Source organism: Ambystoma mexicanum, chromosome 3p (assembly GCF_040938575.1).
Source record: "Ambystoma mexicanum isolate Mex_15411 chromosome 3p, UKY_AmexF1_1, whole genome shotgun sequence".
Lineage (NCBI taxonomy): Eukaryota > Metazoa > Chordata > Amphibia > Caudata > Ambystomatidae > Ambystoma > Ambystoma mexicanum.
The window spans coordinates 209,210,672-209,232,942 of record NC_090925.1 but is presented as its reverse complement, the minus strand read 5'-3'; the positions used below and the strand labels follow the sequence as shown (position 1 = coordinate 209,232,942).

The window sequence follows — 22,271 nt, the reverse complement described above, 5'->3', positions numbered from 1 at the left end:
TCGTCTCAGTACAAAAGGGAGACCAATCCCTTGAGGAGTTCACACTCTTCCTCGTTCCAGTACTTCCTACCCTACTAGTTTTAAGGAACCAGATAGGAGCACTAGGAATGGTGTTGTGTGGGGATGGTGAGGAAGGTGGGTCAGGGTAAGGTGGGCTTTGGGGATACCGTGTTCTCCCCAGGTCATCACTAATCCCTGTGAGAAACCAAAGGGTGTCTTACCCGCTAGTCCTCGGGGACTTGTCATCCAGGTAGCCAGGACACAGCAATCGCTTTTGGATCCAATTCCTGGGGGTGGACCAGTGCGGGAGGATCACCTGGGTGAGAGGTCTTCAGAGAGTGGGAGTGAGTCAGCCGATGATGAGATGCGGTATTCCCCCCTTTTCTGTTAATCTACCCCATGCTATTTTATATGATTTTCTGAAGTCCCTACTCCCCCTCCCCTTTTGACAGACACACTGGGCCAAGGAAGAGGGTGACAGAGTAACCAGACTAACTCTCTCACATCGTACTGGACATGTCCCGTTAATCGGGTCAGGCAAAGTCAGGCACATTACAATAAGTGCATACACCTGATACCAGTTAGCTCTCCTCACATAAATAAAAGCCAACATCTAAAGGCACACTCTGAGCAAGGCGGAACACGAGTACGAGCAGAATTTCGGGGACAAAGGCACACCTACTGGAGCAAAGCAACGGCCCAAGGTACGAGAGCAGTGGGCCGAAAACTCCAAGGTTTCCCTACAGGAGGTTGTTGCCTCCGACAGACCGCAAAAGACACATGGAAAAAGCCAGATCTCACAAGTGAAGATTGCATTGTGTATCAAAGACGCCAGAGACCCTCCCGGGTGAACGGCAGAGTTGGGGAGGCGAGGCAAAGCCAGTGGTACTAACCTTAATTTGTGAATTGGAAATGGCAAAACAAGAAAGAAGAGCACACAGCCATTGAGTTGGCAAGCGGCCTGAGAGACCGGTGTGTGTTAAAGCGAATGAAGTAGCAACATTATATCACAAGTGAAGGCTGCACGCGTGTGGCTGAGACACGAAGTAAGACAGACCTGTGAATGAACTTTGAAGTAAAAGGCAGCTGCAAGGTCAGCGATACTAAGTAACGGAGTGGTCTGGCAAAAGTAAGCAGCCCATTCGAAAATGTCTCAGTGAAAGGTACATTGTTTGAAGCTATGAAGCAAATAAGAAGTAAAAGTGAATTAAGCGAGCGTAAACGTGAACTTGGAGTCGAAGTGGTCCTGTGGTGGTCTGTAAAGAGAGAGCCAAGCACATTCGCAAGTCTTCGACATCCAAAAGGACTCCGAGCCCGATTGAGGAAGACACGAAGAACAATAAGCTTGGGGAAGGGAGCCCCCTTGCAATATGTACTATTATCAGTGTTGTACTATGATGTGAGAGATCTGAGCCAGACAGAGGTGGGCCTACGTAAACTGTGTTCTGTAGGGTCTGAGCCCGACAGAGAGGGACCTACGTAAACTGTGTGCTGTAAGGTCTGAGCCCGGCAGATGGGGACCTTTGTGAACTTTATGTTGGAACAAAACTTTGAAAGTCAAGAAAGAGAATTGAACATGAAAGGCCAGGTGGGCCTCAGTCCACGGTTTGAAACTGTTTAGAGTCTTAGAAACCGAGCCAGTTTGTGTCATCCTGCCTACAAGGACAGCTCTGTGAGGATTAACGTGAGGAAGAGAGAGCATACATTTCTCCTTTTTACACTTTTTGTACAAGAGATGGGGCAGGCATTAGGTTTTGTTAGCATAGGTCATTTTGATTTGACGGACTCCACTAGGACTGCTTTGTTTATCGTTTGATGGTCGACACTACTCCCATCTTAGTTATAGAGCAAAGTAGGAATTTCTCCAGCCCAAATATTTTCAATACAGGTTTTACAAATGGTATCAATTATATCAGTGTCATACTTGTGATACCGTTCCTTCCCTACTTCCCATAGGGGCTTCCCTCCCCATGAGATCCACCCACTGAGTGCCACTCCCAGGGGGGCTATCAGGTTGCAGCCTCACCTCTCTGGCCTCATGGGAAGAGGTTCCCCCTAGGGGAGAAGTGGCGGAATCCAGGGATTTGTCACAGAAGGCAGGCACAGAGATCTTCACAGGTCGTAAGGCCATGTAGTCGACATTCAATATAAAGGATAGGGTCTATTTGGCAGTTGATCTGGTCAGGCTGGCTATAAAGAGGTGAAGATCACCCCATAGGAGATATGTGGTGCAGTTGTTGGTGATCAGTGGTAAGGTGGAAAGCAAGGCATCAAGGTTGTGCCCACCATGGGTGTAGGAGAGGAATGACAGACCATGACAGAGAGGCTCTCTCAAGTGTTTAGAATGAGGTGCATTCAGCTGCAAATTAAAATCCTCAACAATAAGGATCTTGTCAGCCACAGACTGAATACTGGCCATGTAATCAGGTCATTCATTAAAGAAGAGGGTGGCATTTCCTGTTGGCATCTAGACTGTGATAAACGCAAGGCGGGTTTTTGTATCCAATAAGCATTTGCAGACTAGGGTCTCAGCAGAGATTGCATTCACAGTAGAGATCAAAGTCATAGTGATGACAGAGAGAAAAGTGAGTGCAACCCTCCACACTCCCACCAGCCCCCCCTACCCCTGCCTCCTTTGCTGACCCTATTTACCCGGGTGTATCTGAACCCTTCCGGAAGTAATTTATCAAAGGTTTGGTGTAGTTACTTGCAAATCAGGTGCCTGTAAGGTCAAGGAAGTCGATGTCATGTTCCACCAGCAGATCATAAATGCCTGAAGCATGCTTGTTGGCATTCTAGGAACTGATTTTAAAGAAACTTCTGGTCTTCAGCATTTTATTTTGTGAGTGTAACAAGGCAAGGCAGAAAGGGGAACACAGAAGAAGGAAGAGAGAGGGAAGGAGTGGTTCTCGGAGGACACATTGGCATGGTTGGTTGATGCATGAGGGCAACAGCAGCGCAACATAAAGCCACAGGGCTGTCAAAGCCTGCACTCCACCCCTCACTGGAGTAGCAGAGTCCACGTTCGCAAACAGGGAGAGGAGAATGAGGCAAAAGGTTAGAAGGCTCTTTTTTTTTGTTTCCCTGAACCATGATTATCCCATTTTGGTAGCTGTTAAAGGTCAGTTTAACATTCCTAGAAGGTGTCCCACACAAGGTGCCCATGTTGATTTGAGAAGAACCAGAAGTAGATGGTTTAGTCAGCATGAAAGACTGCCAAGTAGTTGGGTCATAGAAGGAGATATAAATATATGTGATTCTTTGCTTGGTGGCAATGTTGATATGTGTCTGCAATAGGAAGCCCAGCGTTTCATATTATGGTAGACCTTTTCCATCACGTTCAGTCCAGCTTAGCAACGCAGTTGGGGTGAGGGGGCTCGACAATCGTTAAGCAGTTAGTGAAGATTGGTAATAGAAATATAACCATGGTGAACAGATATTAAGATGCAAGGTGAGAGACCCTTTACAGCAAGCAACCTTGGCACACTGTCACCACAGCTACAGAGCTATTAGGTAAGCAGGTGGCCGGCAGACGTTTAGCACAAGAGGTATTCAAAGTATTAATATCCTACCCTCTACCTTGTATTCTTGTCCATTACGCTCTCCTCCTGAAAGATTGCATTTAATTGCTTTGCCCTTACAAATAGGTGAGGCTAGGGAAGCGTAGGGAACCTTTGCCCTGCCTTTGTCCGTAGTCTAAATGGGCACTACAGTGAGGTGTCATGAAAATCTCCTTACACCAGTCCCAACACTATTTCTTACTCAGTTTTCTCCTAACCACATATATGACTTCTTTAATTCATTTCCTAAAGACATCCAGATCTTCTAGAGATCAGACAGGGGGACTGAACTCTGTAGCCTCACAATGGGGTCCCGCCTAAACCTCTGCAGTGTGCGCAGATCCGGGCTGCTCAGAACTACTCAGTCACACAAGGGAGTATGTTACACTCGAACTATGAACCACTCTATACATGCTTGCGAAGGAAATTATGACACTATATCTAGTCTATTGGTCCTTAACTGTTGTATCCATAGCTCTCTGCACACTTTTCCTGGTCGTTGGACAAGCTGCCTTAAAAGACAGGCTCATTCCATAGTAGCACTGCAGCAGAGAACAGACCTTGATTTAGTAACGTGTGTGCCCAAGGTTTCTTTGATACATTTTAACCAGGGTATGCGTCCCTCCTACGTTGCGTACTTGTACCCTTCGCTCAGGTGGATCTTGACTCCTCGAACCCAGCTGTGTTGTCAGTGTAGCTTGTAATGCGCTGCTGAGAGCCAACCCAGAAGTTCCCCAAGTAATGCAACTTGGGTCTGACCGGGGCAATTCCCCACACCATGGCCCAGCTTCCTCTGATTAGCTTGCAGCGGGAACAGTGCAGTGCACTGACAGGGGAAGCCTTATGAGATGTAATACTGGTGGGGCAAACCAGGTCCAGGCTGACAGATGGCAAGCAATCAGGTCCAGGAAGGCTGGTAAATGGCATGCAATGAGGTCCAGGAAGGCTGGTAAATGGCATGCAATCAGGTCCAGGAAGGCTGGTAACAGGACCCAAAAAGGACCAGGAAGCATGAGCAGCAAGAAGGCAAGCAAAGGGACAATCAAGGGACAGAGCAGGAAGACAGGCAGAAGAAAGGCAGTGTGAGGAACCCCCAAGGAGGCAGTCTGGAAACAAGGAACCAGGACGTATGACAAAGGAGCTGGGGAGACGGGCCAGGAGAAGAACAGGAAAACAGGGAGCAGATTGCGCAGGAAACATCCCACCTGGGACAGAAGAAATGAGCCTAACAGGAAGCAGCGTTAAGGTGCACCAGCCAGGCAGCAGTAGCTGCTTTTATCTGCTGGTTTGATGGGTTGTGCCCCCACCGCACAGCGCACGCAGGGTTTCCAGGGGCAGTGGGCCTCTACGCCCATGCAATGCTCTGAACCCTCACTGACCGCCTTTCGGAAAACCCTGAAAACGACCCTGTTCATCTAACAATTACATGGCCTAGCCCTCATAATTGTATTGTATGATGTATTATGTGATATATCTGATCACAGGTCACTGCCTTAATGTAACCCAAGGCACAACCTGCTCACATTGTAACTAAGTCTTCCTGCAAGTAACAGTGCCACAATGCCCCTGGGCTGCCTGCGCGCTATATAAATTTAATAAATAAATAAATAAATAATGCCAGCAAGATGGTAGCCCCCATGGCTGGCGCAATCCCACTTTGGACACTGGGGCAGCGGGCCGCTCCCAGATGGGGGCACGATGCCGGGTGCTGGTGAAGTCACCAAGCATCCAGGAGACGCCAGGGACAACAGCAAAGGCTGGGTACGAGAACAGGCATGTAGCACATGTGGCATACGCGGCCCTGACACATTTGGTTTGTAATAATGTTAGAATCATCAAACAAGGGTCAAATTGAATGCAATCCAGTACCACGGTCTATCTCGTCCTGACCTACATTCACACACTTTACCTCAGGAGTTTCACTTATTTATGTTCACAGGTTTGGTGAGGAGCTATGACCAAGACATAGAGAAGAAAACATGCTTTCTTATATTGGTGTCTTATACCGTGGAAACTAAAAGGACCATATTGTTGATGGTTGGTAGATCCTTAACAATGGGGTTTGATAGGACCAAGCATTGATCATTATTTGGCCATGTGGTCCAATATCATCCACGGTGGGTAGATTTAGATGCACACTGCCTGGTCATTCAGTTTTCATAGGTCTTGTGCCGTGTTATCTGATACCGTCTGTCGCTGGTAATTCACGTGCAGCACGTTCTCAGATCACTAGATTTTTGTACTTGTTGGTCAACAAGGTACATCATCTTCAAATACTTGTAGCTACCGGACCAGTTGGTCTCATATCAACCAACAATGGTCGCTATTTAGCCACAGGTTCAAAAGTAGAAGTGCTTTAAGCACATGCTACCCAACACCAGACATTCCTGAGCCACATACTCGGATATCATTCAAACGCTAGCAGTTTATGGAATCAAATGCTGCAATATTATCACTCATGCTCTTCGAAGCATGCAGTTTTATATCAGGTAACACTGGTTGAGTTTGGACCACATGGCGTGATAGTGCCCAACACGTTTTGTTCCTGTGGTCTATTTTCGTCAAATTCTGGCCGCAGTTAAGACACATCGTGTTTATTCATCCAAAAACAGTTCCTGACCCACACGTCCAACATCATTCAATCCTGGTATATGTTGGTCTGCTGTTTGTTATAATCAATGCTGATAGGACCTGAATCATGTTGCCTATAGTGTTCATAGTTCTTTAGCCATACGCCCGCAATCATCCAACACTGGAACGTATGCAGAAACATCAGTTACTATCTAGTGCTACTAGTCAATCAGATATAGTCTGTTAGCAGTTTCAAAGCACATAGTCAACAGTTCTTAAGGCACGACATGTGATTTGTCGAACACTAGCAGATGCTCATCCACATGGTTCAATATCATCAAGCACCCCAATATCTTCAGCCATATAATGTGATGTCATCCAATGTTGTTAGTTTCAAGAGCCAATTAGTGTCATATCACAAAACAAAACAATGTTATCAAAGAGCTAACAACTTTATAATCATACAAAAGGAGTTAGGTATTGGGTGCATGGTCTGATCTGATTAGAAACTGGTTCTCATTGAGTGCTGGTAGTTTTTGAGTCATATGCACTATTATCAGCTGATGCTGGTAGTTCTTGGACACAACGACATAGCAGGAGTCTGCAACCTTTGTCTCTCCAGATGTTTTGAACTACTAGTCCTATCAGTCTTGCATACTATAATCAACACTGAGGAGACATTGAAGTTTGGAGCAGAACACATAGAGAGCTACCCATTTCAGAACCCGAGGATATAGAGGCATCCTAATCTGGTAGTTCTTGTGCCAAGTGGTGTGATATCATCCAGAGCTAGTGGTCCTTGGGCAACGTTATCTGATTTTATCTGAAGCTAGTCGTTAATGAGTCATGGCTCTGTGGTCACTCAGTGTTGCAAGTTCGTGGATCATGCAGTCAGAGTCAATCCTGCAGTGTTTAACTCTTGGGCTGTTTGGTCTGACGTTGCCAATGCTGACAGTTCTTCTGCCCCTCTGATATCATTGAGTGCTTGTCATTATCAAGCCACGTGATTTTATATAATCAATTCTGCTAATTGGTTAACCTCATGGCTTGACAGCTTGACACACTAGTTGCTCTGGTGCCACTAAGTCTGACATTTTCTAAAGCGGATCAGTTCAGAGAAGGCTGCACCACAGCCAGCTCCTTCCTTCCTCTTGCTGTCTTTCCCTTGTCTTCTCTTGGGAGCCACAATCTAAAAGAAGGATGATAGCAGGATTACAAAACATTGACTTCATGGTGATACTGGTACCCTTAAGTCCATTACTCTCCCTCCTTCAGAACTTGTTCGGATAGGCCTGCCCAGCCTAGTGTGTGAGCAGGCCTACCTCAATTAAACTGTGAAGGAGGGAGCCCCTCATGCACACAATAGTACCACCAACATACAATGTATACCTACTCCCTCTTGTTTAATCACCTTTCATTTAATCTTCCTCTTTTCTGCTCTCCCTTTCTTTGTATCCCCTTTTTGTGCTATACCCAAGCTCCTTTTCTGTCTTATTTCACACCCTACCAGGCCCAGCTCGTTTTCTCTTTCTCCAAATCCCTCTCCTATGAGCAGCATCTTCTCCCATTCAAGCTTGCGTCACCCCATTCTATTTATCTCTTTCCAGTTCTCCAGTTCACCCTTAATTTCCCCCCAAAACCCATGACGTTTGCCTGTTTCTACATTCCACATTCTCCCGTGCAACTCTCACTCTTTCTCTCTACCACTTGCATAATATTCCCTTAGCAGTCAGCTCCTAGATCTCTAAACTCATAACCCAAATTACTCCACTATCGAAATGTTCCCCCTCCTCGCCCAACCCCAAACCTGCAGGTGTGTTCCTTCACCTTCCTCCTCTTCTGAAGACTGGAAGTCGTCATCATCTTCGGATCCCGATTCTGCTGCACTGCTATCGAACTTTGACCAGTAACTCATCTTTAGGGAGGATCTATTGACGGGAGAGTCGAGCATGAGCTGCACCTCAATGTCAACAAAATATTTACATTGATACAGACAAGAATGTAAAGGACAGGAGAAGTTGAATGCTGCATTGACAAACATTAACACTGAAATAACATCACAGGATGATGGTAGGTTGAGGGGCAGTTGCTTAAGAACAGGGAAAGGTAAATGAATGTGAACTTAAGACAAGCCGTCAATAAGGGAATATGTGGTAAACCAACCAAGACAAATTAAAATGTGAAAAGAAACTATTCTGCAATGGGATAAGGGCCTATCTAAGAGGGGGAAGATGACGGTTAAGCTGAAAGATGCAAGGGAATAAACAGACAAACAGTACAATGAATGAAAGGATGACTATCAGCAGGGGATGATGAACAATATTTCCACGCAGAGGCTGGCTTAATTAACAGGAAAGATGAAGAATGGAGCAACAGAGGCGCAGGTTTAACTTACACTGAGAAATTAATGGTACGCCAATGTAGATGAGCGTTTAATTTATATGGGAAGATGAGCAGTACATCCACTGAGATGATGCAGACTCTGCCTTACCACAGAATGTTTCATTTTGATTGACTTAAAGGGTACAAACACTATTCATACTATTCATATTCATGCTAGGACAGTCTCTAGATGTCCGTTTACTGTTTCTATTGCGAACTATAACCTGGTATTAAACTCTACAATGCTGCATCAGCAAATAGAGGCAATTACGTTTGCAGTGTGTGCTATACAAAAGGGAGAAGCTGTAAACCTTTAAAGAAGATGTGCTTATAGGCTGCTTGGGAGATTTTTCCACAGACCTATCAAGTGCAAAAAACAAGGTGCCCACGATGTAAAACGAAAACTCTCTCAATTAGTAACTCAGCAAGCAAGTCAGGCTTCACTCTTGGGAGTGGGATGGGATGGTACCAAACCTCAAGGACATTCCTGAGTGACTTATAAATGTCACGAAAAGGAGGAAGCACAGTGGCAACCATAAGGAAACAGGCTCAATCCCAATGGGCCAACAAAACAGACAACAGAGTTAGAATGAATAGTACTGGGAATGAAGACGGGCCAGGATACCACTACTAGTAGGTACTGTAACACTATTCCTTTCTAGGCACACAGTGAACTGTAATGTTCCATTATTTTAAAACCTATAGTCAATGGCAGGTTCTAAAATGCCGGTCTTTTTCCTAAACCTCCAGGGCCCTTTGGGGGAATTCAGGCAAAGTATATCAATTCAGGCAAGGATGCCTGAATTACGTCATTTACGAGTTGAAACAGTTCTCCCATAGTAATCAATGGTGCCACATCCCAGAAGTATGCTGCGGCTATAGCTGGAAGCAAGGCAAGTTCTCTTTTAACAAAAAACAAGTGAAGGTGGGCACCGCTGTCTCTATTATTCCCTTCAGTTATTATTCTTGTCCTAATTACTAGGTTGATCTAGGTCTTCGGAACTCAATGGGAAAAAAAGCCCTTGGCACAAGGCTAAAATATATACGCATACAATTCCAGGGTCGCACCTGAAAAAAACCACGTGCTCTCACTATGCTCAAAAATGAGCTCCATGCAACATAAATATTCGGTAAATCATTCCTAATTTTGTAATAACTTGTCATTCAAAAGAACATCACATCAGTCACATAAAACAGTTCGCTTTAATTCAGACTTGAGGCAGTGTTAATGCACAGGTTCAATATTGCCTACGCATTTTGGATAATATCCGCCTTCAGGGCTGAACCCTTAAGTCATATTCAGTATTAACACACACAACATGTAAAAACAACACATATAAAAACACAAAACAAAACATAGGGAAAGAGATTAGTTCTCCATTGCAATATGAAAATTCATTGTCAATATAAATAAAGCTCCTACGCTCCATACAACTATACCAGTACAACAACACTCCTTGTGTGAACTAGATGTAGAAAACAGAAAGGATACATTCAAATATTGGCAATTAGCTCTACGTACTAGAGTGCAAATCAAAAGAAGATCTTTGCTCAGCGTTAACGTGGGCTGCTGGGCTGTTACCCCCATTCCAGCCCTTGGAACGGGGGTTTAACGCCACATTAATAACCTTGGTAACTAATAGCTGCGTTATCCCAAACAGCAATGTACCTAAATAGTAATTATACAGCACAATAACATTACCCATATTTTTCATCATTATCATAATCAACTGAAGATTGTGTGTTACATGGTGGCTCATTGCTGCACAATTACAAACAGCAGTTTTGCCTGATGGTGGAAATATACCATATTATTCATAATGCATCATAATCGGCAGAAGTGTTACCAAATACTCAACATACAGTAAGAAGACATTTATGTCAGGATACTCAAGGGACTCAACTCTAGTCTAATGGTTGGACACCTGGAGCTTACATTAGCTCACAAGTGATCCATCTCTGAGACTTAGCTGTACATTCACACATCCCTACCCATGGATAGCATAGTGTATCCACTCTACAGGAAGCAACGGTAATTGATCTCTGCATCAATCCCATAAGCGGCCATTGAGTCCAATCTCTTGATCCAATATGTTTCTCTCTGATCAAGTCTTTTAGTCAAATCTTCATGGGGACCTCTTCTTGTCACCGCTTCCACCACTTGGAATCGTATTTGTGAGATGTCATGCTTCTTCTCCATCCAGTGCCTTGCCACTGCTGAGTTCATCTTTTTTGTCCGTATTCATGAGCGATGTTCATTCCAGCGCTGTTTGCACTGTCTTTTGGATTGTCTCATGTAATAAATTCCACAGTCACCTTATTGTATACATCACATTGCTTGTGTCACAGGTTGCAAAACTGTTTATTTTGATCTTCTCTCCTGACCTCTGGTGATGTATAAGATTGCCTTTAGTTACAAACCCGCAGTTTATACAATGCAAACATGGAAATGTGCCTGTCCTTTTAGTTTGGGGGTGTTTCTTAACCGTTTCCGGTTTTAACCAAACAATCTTTCAAATTCATTTGTAAGCAAATGTTGGTGGCTCGTGAAACAGATGCTCAACCCGGAAGTCACATATAAGCATCCTCCAACTTTTCTGAAAAATAGTTTTAATAACACTACTCTGAATTGAATTGGAAATATATACTAAGGTTGGAGCCGCCTTCTCTTTCCGTTCTGCCATGTGTACATCAATCTGTGAGGTTTTGGCTAAACGTTCCTTGGATACATTGACTTCCTCGGGTTTGTATTTTCTAGCCAGAAATTTGTCACCCATTTTCTTAATTTGACCTTCATAATCTACTGGATAATTTACTATTAAGGGTTCAGCCCTGAAGATGGATCTAATCCGAAATGCATAAGCAATATTGAACTTGGGTTCGTAAGTATGAATTAAAACGAACAGTGTTATGTGACTGATGGGACGTTCTTTAGAATGACAGCAGTTATTACAAAATTAGGAGTCACTTACCGAATAATTATGATGCATGCAGCAAATTCTTTAGCATAGCGAGAGCATATGTTTTATTTCAGGGACGACCCTGGAATTGTATGTATACAAGTTCTCTTTTAACCCCACAGATGCAGCAGAAAAGGCAACCATCCAGAGGCGACACCAGAGGAGACTCCCAAGAGGAGTTCCAACCCAGAGTTTGTGAACCAGCAGGCCAAGAACAGCAAGTTGAAGAGCGACCACAAAGCCCACTCCATGCATAAGGAAACAAAAGCAGCTGTGGGACCTCGAAATAGCTTTACTCTCAGACTAACTTCAGGATCAGGACCCCAGGGACATGGTGTGTGGACTCTGTGCTGGATCTGAAGAAAGTGGAACAGGAACGGCAGGTGAACAAGTAAGTTTGGATGTCAGGTTCAGGTCTTCAAGGAGTAGGCACTCAAACCCATGACCCAGCAGAGAACCAGATGACAGAGGAGCAACAAACAGGACACCAGATAGAACCATCCACCAGGGAGAAGCATTAGGAAACAAAAAGATGGCAACAGGAGCATGGAAAAACCAGACCATCTGATAGGGAGAGGAAGGGGCAGCCAGTCGGCAAGAAACGGTCCCACGATGGAGGCAATGGTAGGAGGTGGCCCAGGAAGTCCCTAACCAGGGCTGTGGCTGGGCAGCTACAAGCTAACTGACGTCTAGGCCAGGACTCCCCATCTTGGACCAGAAGGATGTGCAGAGAGTCAGCACAGCAAAGACAAGGAACATTTCCCATGAAGAAACAGCCAGTCCAGTCAGCTACAAGGACTGCAGGTAGCTAATAAAAGCCGAGTATGGGATTCCACAAGCAGGGAAGAAGCAAGGAGCAGGGACAAAGGAGCTAGGGTCTAGCCAGTAGGACCACCCCGGGGCCCTCTGTAGCAGCCCATCTTCAGAGCAGTCTAAAGGAAATCAGCTGACTGAGCGTCTCTCACTGATAATACCTTCACTACCTCCAATGACATAAAAGGCAAGCACAAAGGTTTTGGCAAACAGACAATCCTGCTGGCCTTAAAAACTGCCAAACATCCTTGCCCACCCACAACTATATGTAGGTTGGGATGTCTAGAGGAATTTAAACCAGTCTACACCAGTTTAAACTAAACCCGAGGATGCCTTTGTGGGCTTGGGATGAGGCTATGTCTGCAACACAGCTATGTTGGTGGTGCCTCATTGTACATATGGGTCAAAATAAAACAGCCAGGAGGAAGACTTAAAAAATGCGTTAGTAGCCCAATAGCTACCATACAGGTGAAATGGGCTAAAATGCACCAAAAGAAGTGGCCATAGCCCTGCAGTAGCCGAAAGTGAATCAGAGCACAATTTCAGGCAGGGGGATAGAAGTAGCATGGGATGCTTAAAAAGCACCTCTGCCCTGGAATCCACATGGCTATTAAGAACAGCACAACCAGAAAAGGGGTTTCAGTGGCAGAGGGACTTCAGTAGAAGTACCACTGACCACAAAATAAGGCAAAACACAGGTAAGCCAGCCAAACCTTTAGGCAACCCAGAAATGTAGGGGACTAGAACCCACAAATGAAATTCTGCCCTTACGCAGGCCTGGTCTCCAGTTAGTGGTTATGGCTATCAATAGACAGAACAATGTGGGAGGTAAAACCTTCCAATGTTGCATGTTTGGGGTCAATGTGAATGTCCTCAGCCGCCATTCCTTGAAGAGCATGAGCCTTGTAAGGCTGTTTTAATAGGGTATCTGCATGAGGGGAAGGGGAGGTCAGTCTTCATTAGAATTTATTACAGTGGTTGGATTTCAGAAATCACTGCAAAGGGAAGATGGGAGGGGGCAGAATACCAAATTATCATATGATCTAGCTAGGGCTCTAGATAAGATTTTGAAATGGACTGTTTGAATCCCTGTATTTGAAATGTGGGAGTAAAATTATTACTTTTAACGGGTGGATCAGCAGTTCACTTTCCCAATCGGGGTATATGTTATATGAGTAAAAGTATGTTTTAATTCTAAAACAGGCTTCTTTTTGTAATCCATCCTTTTATTTTGCACCTATTAATTCATACAGATTTAAAGTGCATTTTCACCCTCAAGTTCCTGTTCAGATCAAGCAGGAATAATATCAGAGCTCATTCCCATGGCACTGCTCAGCTGGGACCACGCATCCTAACAAACCTGTGGAGCTGTGCAGGTGGAAGCAGTGGGGAGGCTACTAGTTGTACATTGTTTCCTATTTTTTGAGGAGTATTTTTACTACTTCTCTTTTTATGTTGTGAGTATTTGCCTATTTTTAGGGAGCAAATGCGGCTTATATTCCAGTTATCTGTAGGGCTGGATCTACACTAAGTGGGGGTATGTAATGGTTAAGTAATGGAGAGTGGTGTCAAACGCTGTGGTTGTAGTTTATACTCCATTAGCAGGCAAAAGGAACTCTTGCTGCCCATTCCACCAAAGATTTCAGTTTCTGCATAGGGCCACATTATTCTACATTGGGCAATCTGAAGCTCACACTGACCAGAGGAAAGATAGAAAGCGGAGACACCAATGTGGGGGGAGGGGGCGACTGAAAAGCTAGTACAGAATTAATGGCCCTGCTCTCATCTCTCGGTTTAGTGGACAGCTGGAGATATATATATATATATATAAGCACATCACACGTCTCCTTTATTGGCTCCATGTGGACAACATGAACATAAAAGCACAAACAACACGTTTCACCCTACACGGGCTTCGTCAGATTGAACACTTTACCCCTGCAGTGACATATTTTTATCCATCCTAGAGTCCCTTGTTTGTTTCATGTACCCTTCTGATACTTGTCCATCTTAGACAACGAACATCTTAGACAACGAACACATTGAGCGCCATGTTGGAACCTGTTCTGTTCTCCACTGTTATATATGCTTGTTGTCTCTTTTAGTGGGATAGCAGTTTCCATGTTATGATTCATGGTGTGCCATATTTATATAGGTAGTCCAATGTTTTACCCTTATACTGCATAGTGTATTTGCATATTGCTGATGGTAATTGCCATATTTTAGTCTAATACCTTTTGCCTATATTTCACACCTCATACCTGGCTAATGCCTATATCTTTTTCTTACACTGTATTGACTTAAAAGGTATGACTGTCACCCTATTCCTAATGTCATATGTTGCTTAGTGCATGACACATTGGGATAGAGTGCTAGCAATTATCTAGGAGTACTCACTCACCATCTTACACTTGTCTGAACATGACCCATCCTAAATAAATGCGAAGCCCTCTACACGCATAACCTTAATTTAAACCTCTAATCTATTATTTAAATCCACACATGCCGACCAACAGCACATATCAAAACCTTTATATTGCCTGTACCATAATCTCTATCCCCACCTCCTTAGAGTGCATAATGCAAACGTTAATGCTATATATATATATATATATATATATATATATATATATATATATATATATATATATATATATATATATATATCTTGCACGAAGCAACATATAACATTAGGAATAGGATGAAAGTCCTATTATATATATAAAACATGGCCTGCGGTAGCAGCCATGTAGTTATGGTTAAGTTGCTAAACCCATAGGAAGAGCACTTTTTGGGTGGCTTATAACTTTGCTCCAACTGGACGAATCCTCAGCAAACTTTGCAAAAAAAGTATATTGCCCACTCTGAATTTTTTTGTCAGGGGGGGGGCAAAGTTATAAGGGGGGGTCCCGAAAGTGTGCTTTTGTTAATTTGGTGTAAATCCGTCCAGTAGTTATTTTTTAAAACGACCAAAATGTAAGGCAAAAAAATGTGTGATATCTATGTCCGCTCCGCGGACTCACTTCCCTGTTCGGTCCGCAGACTAGCCTCTGATTGGCTGTTCTGTCCACGACTGGCCTCTGGTTGGCCAGAAAAATCGCAGACTTTTGCGTGGTCCGCAGACATCAGGACGCGGCCGCTGATTGGGTGGTGAGAAAACGTGAAATGCGTTGTTTTTCCTGAAATGCCTGCCATCTTGGATTTGCAGACTGTTTGGGGTCTGCGGACAGCGCAGTGAAAACCTTTACAAAAGCAGAATTTCACTTATCCAACTCAACAAACAATCTCTGCAGATGTGGGGGGGGGTGAGGATTGGATTGGGTATGGCCATAATAAGCCAAAAAACGGGTTGTTTCACAAAAGTCTGCGAAAACTCCAGATGTCCTGAGGTAGTCCTGTGGTGTTCGCGGACACTTGCAATGTCCTAGGACATATGTACCTATTTCTGCATTACAGGGTTGGGGAAAAGCAGTTTTTGAAAGGCTTATAACTTTTGCGCCACTCAATGAAACTGCATGTAATTCTGCAATAGTATTGTAGAACTAATCCTGAATGGGTTTGCAAAGTTTTGTGGGATTCTGTCAGGAGGGGGCAAAATTAGAGGAGGGTCCCAAAATATTGCAAAGGCATATAAATGTGGTGTCATTTGATGAATCTGCACAACATTTGTCAAAACGATTTTGGATCTAGATATAAATGGTTTTCTAAAGTTTGGTGGGATTTTCTCAAGAGGGGGCGAAATTAGAGGGGGGGGTCTCAATATTTTTAGATGGCTTATAACTTTGTTGCTATTTGACGAATGTGGACAAAAGATTTGAGAAAGATTATAGACCCAAACTTCAGTGTTTGTGTAAAGACTGAATGGATTTTGTCAAGTGGGGGCTAAGTTTATGAAAATTGTATGTCAATACATTTTGACACTTTAAAAAAAATAAAACATGGGCGGATTTTGAGGAAACTCGTGAGGAGCATTGGCAAGGACATTAAAGTATGTTTTTGCAAATGTGCCTGTGTTTTATTTTTTGACAAGTGTAATAATGTAGGTACAAAAAATAGTCATATACTTTTGGTGACTGAGGTATATCCTGTGGCTGTGGGCAGTAGCCATATTTTCTGGGTCATGGCATAAGGTCATGACGTGGAAAATCTGGCTACTGGCCATGACCGCTAGGGACGTAAAAATGGGGTTAAAGTAGCTATGTCTACCTGTGACCGGCTATGTGGTAAAGTTATTTGAAGGTAGGATAGGTTTGAAAGGGACAAAAAGTGCTTGTGGTAATATGTTCATAGGGTTGTCATCAATGATATTTGTGATGTCATCTTCAATGTCCTGGGTGTTAGTCTTAGCAGTGTACGGTGGTGGCGCGAGTTATGGTTGCTTAGCTTACCATAACTGACGAATTTCAGCAGTTTTTCGATTTTACTTGTAACCATAATGTCCTTTTAACAACTTTTTTTTACTGAATTTCATAGGTTTTTATTAGTGCAACTTAACCATAACATCCCTTTAACAAAGTTTTTTCATTAAATATATATATAAATAATGGATGTAAACACTAATATTTCTCTCCAAATCTCTTATGGCACCCATTTGATAGTCACTGAAAAGTGCACTGTGCTATATGCTAGATAGAGAGCATAAACCCTATCACCTTATGCTGCCCACCTGCAAGCCAGCTATTACTCCACCTATATTGCCGTGTTACATATGTTAAATGCATAGTGTGTATTGTGAGAAACCAGAGGGTGTTCTCACAAGTATTCCCCGGAGATCCATTGCTCAGGTGGTCAGGAAAGGGCCGTTGCTTGTGGATCCCAACTCTGGGAGCAGGCCAGCGAGGGAGGATCATCTAGGCAGGGGGTCCTCAGTAACTGCAGGAAGGACGTCTGAAGACAAGACATGGTATCCCGCCGTTCCTTGTCCCAATCCATTCTACTCACACTCATTGTTCATGGGATATTGTCACCGAGCCCTATCCTAGCCCTCGACTTCCCCTACAAAAAGGGAAGATAAAATATCCAAACGGGATGATAGTGGAGGAAAAGGACATCCCAGACGCCATCATGGGCTATGTTGATTCCTACAACTTTTATTCAGGAGTCGTGGCCTGTGATTCCTATCCTGTCATTTGTGACCCAAAGAGGAGAAAGAGGGGGTGGGGGGTCAGTTGCCCGAGAAAGGGGAGGAAGAAAACCCAAGTGACACAAGGGCAGAGTTCCTGTAGTGAGATCCCTCCATTCTCTACCCGCCTGAGTCCTGAAACCTCCTCAAAGCTCCTGTCCCTATAATCACTCCGCAGATAAGATTACAAGATTGTAACCATGGCCACTGCGGAGGGGTGGTGGGAACGCAATCTCCCCTACAGTCTCATACTACCTCAAAACCCTTTCCCTCAGCTTTCAGGGGGCATTTTCAAAACCATACCATCACCCACTCCCCATTTCCAACAAATACTGGGACTAGGAGAAGGAAACAGGGAGTAGTGAATATTTCCCATAGGAATAACATGGGGAATGTAAGGGAAACCGGCCATAGAGAGAATTTAATTTGTCCCATTGACGGAGTCAGGCAGGGTCAGGCATTCTCTAATTATAACACATACCTGACTGCACTGGACTGCCTGTCCAACTATAAATGGTGTGGTTCTGAACAGCTGAATGAGCAAGCTGGGGATGTTGTTTGGAGCAGAGAGCAGCCGGATCGACGGCTTAGAGGAGAACAGCGTGCTGAGATGCTGGCACGGTGTTTCTGAGGGGTTGCAGCGTGGCTCGGGAGCATTGTCTCCAGAGAGCCGGAGCAAAGCATCTTTCAGGCTGCTGTTGGTGGGTAAAACATTGCTCATTCCCTTGGGACCTGTGCCGGCCCCAAGGTTGTCTGAAGGGCAAGTGGTGAGACCCTGACCTTAGAGAGAGAGAGAGAGACTCTGGAGCATGTGACTCACTGAAGCAGAGTGGGCAGAAGAAGCGGAAAAGAAGAAAGAAAAGGAAACTAGAAAAGAAAGCAGATTGAGAGAAGAGTAACAAGATTGAGAGAAAGTGAAAGTCAGAAAGCAGAGCGTGCTAGAGACTCGAAGGAAAATAACTACATTAAAGAGGGCACGAGCGACCCAAAAAGAAAGAGAAGGGTGCAAGCGGCCTGCCAGAGTGAAAAAGGTGCCAGTGGGCACAGAAAGGTAGATAAAGTGCAAGTGTGCATGGAAAAGCAAGATGGAAGATGCTAGTGGGCACGAAGAGGTAAAGAAAGCGCAAGTGTGCAAGAGAAGGAAAGAAAGGAGCATGGGTGCACGAAAAGGAGAGTGCCAGTCAAGAAAGGTGCCAGTGGGCACAAGGAGTAAAGTCAAGAAAACAGAGGGGAACAAGAAGGGGTGCAGAAAGCCCCTGAAGGAAAATGTGGGGAACAGGAAAATCAAAGAGGAGAAAATAACCTGGCATTTTCAAAAGCCTCTGATTCTAACCTTTTGAGAAAACTGTATATGAAAAACAAGGTGCATCCTGACAAACTGAGCTCGTGTTTTCTTTTAAGCTCAAAGGGGTCTAAGCTTGAGGAAGGGAACCCTGAGAGGCCAAAGAGGTGTACTTGTGTTTGAACTTGGAAGAGGCATACACTTGGGTAAGGGAACCCTAAGAGGCCTATCAAAGTGGAATCTTGTCTATTTTGTGTTACTGAAGGAACTGAAGCTTGGGGATGGGAACCCCAATGCAATAAAGACATTAATATTGTTTGGACTATGGTGTATGTCCTATGAATAGTTCCTTTGTATTGAACTCAACCTTTTGAAGCTGTCCAACCTAGCATTGGTGAGAAGACCCTATTCTTGTTGAATCACAACCTTTTGCTTTTGAAAGACTTCCTAACACACTATACGAGAATTGTTCAACCTCATAAAATTGCAGGTTTCTAATTCTGCTAACAGTCTACATTATTCCTGATCCAAGTGTATCCCCTATAGCACCTCTTATACCATTAAAAAATTTAAAAAGGGAGTGGGGGGTTTGTTTTTCTAAGAACTGCAATTTCTTATAATGTTAAGTGCAAACACATGACATAATGTCCAAGATCACATCTATAAAGTGTATAATGCTTGGTGCAAATAAACTCCAGTGCATCCCATAACACATGTAAACAACTGGGTATGGTCGCTGTTTCATACTGTGAAAATCAGAATATTAGCTTATTCGTAGGGAGATTTAAGTTCAATAGTATAACATCCTTTTGTATACTTGTAAGGTGCATAGTGCTTTATACCAGTAGGCTATAGAACATCCTCATTCATATGTTAGACATCTGAGTTATATCATTGCTCCTCGCTGTGGAAATTTCGCATTTGGATAGGGCTAAGTAGGTTATATAATACAAGGTGCATCTAAAATCTATATCTATAAAGTGCTTGGTGCAAAATAAACTACAAAGCATTCTAATTCATATAGTCCACAACCAAATTAGATCAATGTTCACACTGTGCAGATTCACATTTCGATGAGGAGGATATTATTTGTTGCATGGCGCTTCTGAAGCCAATATCTCATTAAATGGCTAAACTAAAATTAACAAAGTGTCAGTGCATGTAAAGGGCTATCTCAGAGTTACAACATTTAAAAGTTAAAAACAACCCGATTTACACAAAAAAGTTTACTGTCATGTATTTCCATCCTTCTCTATGGAGCTATCTTGTTCTTGCACACATTGTTCTCGTCTCCCACAAATATGCACAGCTCTTCATCCTTTTGGGGTCTTTGTGTCATAATCTAGTATGTATCTGCATTCTCTACCTGTCTCAGTCTTTTTTCTCAGTCCCCCCCCCTGGGATTATCAGTTATGTATCAATGCAAAATTTCTAAAAGAGGACATATCGTCTTGATGCGTTTCCTCAAAGTTTTTCGCTATTGGATATGTCATATCGCCGTTCTTAATGGTTCTCATGTGTTGTAATATTCTTGTGTTGACCTCCAACCTGGTGCTGCCAATATACCATAATTTGCAATTACACATGATCACATATATCACATATGTGATCAATTTCTTGATCTTAATTTTTTGCCCAGTGCATGGATGGAACAAGTTACTTACCTGTAACTGTTGTTCTCCAGCATGGGTCTGGCATGGATTCACATGCTCATGAATATTCCCTGTCGTCAGGCTGGGAATCCTTGGTAAAGAAAAAATCAGTATCAGTTTAGTTTCTGATCTGTCTTTCTTAGTAGTAACCAATCACTGGTCTCTGGGTCATACTGCCCCCAGCCAATGACTGCCCTCTCCCTAAGCCCCGCCCCTGGCAGCCATCCTCAGATTTGGTAGCACGTAAACTGACAGTATGACCAAGTGAAGAGCCGCAGAGGGGAAGGAGGGAGGGTTCGCATGTGAATCCATGCCAGACCCATGCTGGAAAACAACAGTTACAGGTAAGTAACTTGTTCCTTCTCCAGCATGGGGTCTGGCATGGATTCACATGCTCATGAATATAAGAATACATAGCAGTACACACATGCACAACCACGGGAAGTGGCAAGGCTCAACATTAGCATTACATAAAACTCAACATTAAGCATCTCTTACCTCCTCACCAGGCTCACCTTAAGCGAACAGGTTGCGTAGCACTGCCTGGCCGACTCTGCACTCCTCCCTGGAATCCCGGTCGACGCAGTAGAATCTCGTGAAGGTGTGCGTCGACCTCCACGTAGCAGCCTTGCAGATGTCCAGCAGGGGCACACCAGACAAGAACGCTGTGGTAGCAGCGATCGCTCTGGTTGAATGGGCTCTCGGACGGCCGGGCAATGGTCGGTTTGCCAACCGATGACAGTGCATGATGCAGCCGAAGAGCCATCTGGAAATGGAAGCCTCAGAGAGAGCCATCCCTTGGTTCACAAGTCCAAAGTTCACAAACAGCTGTGTTGTCTTCCGAAAAGTCTTTGTTCGGTCCACGTACAACTTCAGTGCTCTAGCTACATCCAGAGTGTGCAAAGTCCTCTGGACTGGCGACGAAGATGACGGGAAAAAGACTGGTAACACCAAGGGCTCATTGAGATGGAAGTCCGACTGCACCTTGGGCATGAAGGAGGGGTGCGTCCTCAGCACCACCCTCGTCTCGTGAAAAGTCAAGTATGGAGGCTTGAAGGAAAGGGCCTGAATCTCTCCCACGCGTCGTGCAGATGTGAAGGCCACAAGGAACGCTGTCTTCCATGACTGGAACTTCAACAGAGCCGAATGCAAAGGCTCGAATGGCAGGCCCATGAGCCTGGTCAGCACCACGTTGAGCTCCCACGCCAGGGCTGGAGCCTTCACCGGCGGGAAAGATCGAACAGTCCTTTCATAAACTCCTTCACCAGTCGATGAGACCACAAGGACGGCCATCCTGTAGTTCTGGTGTATCGGGAGATTGCTGCCAGATGTATCTTGATGGAAGCGTGAGCTAGTCCCGCTTTGGCCAGCGACAGTAGGTATGGTAGCACTTGAGGTGCCGTAATCCGTAGAGGGTTGATCTTCTGTGCACGGCACCAGACAGAGAACCTCTTCCACTTATGTCTGTAGCACTTGAGAGTTGAGGACACCCTGGCCTTTGCAAGAACTTCTCTGCAGTCAGCCGGGATACCGTACCCTCCAAACTCTAGTGCTGCAGGAGCCAGGCCTGCAAGTTCACCGTCTCCTGATGTGCCGGGGTCTGAAAGTATGTGCCCGCCGTGAGGTGCGCACGGGTGCCCCACCACTGGATCGCCCGACGGAAAACCTTGTTGAGCGGGATCTTGTCTTCGAAGCTGCCCGCCGCTTTCATCCAGCGGGTGTCGAGGAACTCCTGTAGAGGACACATCCATAATCTGCACAGGCGCACTACGTAGATGCATGAGGACATCATTCCGAGGAGGTACTTGATGGATCTCACCCTGGCCATGTCCGTGGCTAGCAGACGCTGCACCTTGCCTAAGATGGCTTTCGTCCTTTCCTCCGACGGAGACGCCAATCGCTCCACTGTATCGAGCTTTGCTCCCAGAA

General features: G+C 44.5%; 1 protein-coding gene across 3 annotated transcripts in view; it reads right to left on the bottom strand.

Annotated features, from left to right (window-relative positions):
* Window positions 1-5,201: 5,201 nt before the first annotated feature.
* The window catches only part of LOC138580266 (WD repeat-containing protein 5 homolog), a 943,811-nt gene continuing 926,741 nt past the window's right edge, over window positions 5,202-22,271 (bottom strand). For 2 of the 3 annotated variants that reach the window (XM_069650661.1, XM_069650662.1), the window contains exons 13-14: window positions 7,959-8,059; window positions 5,203-7,320 (exon numbers count right to left, since the gene is read on the bottom strand). In XM_069650661.1, coding sequence (XP_069506762.1) covers window positions 7,244-7,320; window positions 7,959-8,059 — 178 coding nt within the window. In that variant the 3' untranslated portion in view covers window positions 5,203-7,243. Of the gene's footprint in view, window positions 7,321-7,958; window positions 8,060-22,271 lie in introns of all 3 variants that reach the window. The other variant, XM_069650664.1, reaches the window with a different exon arrangement.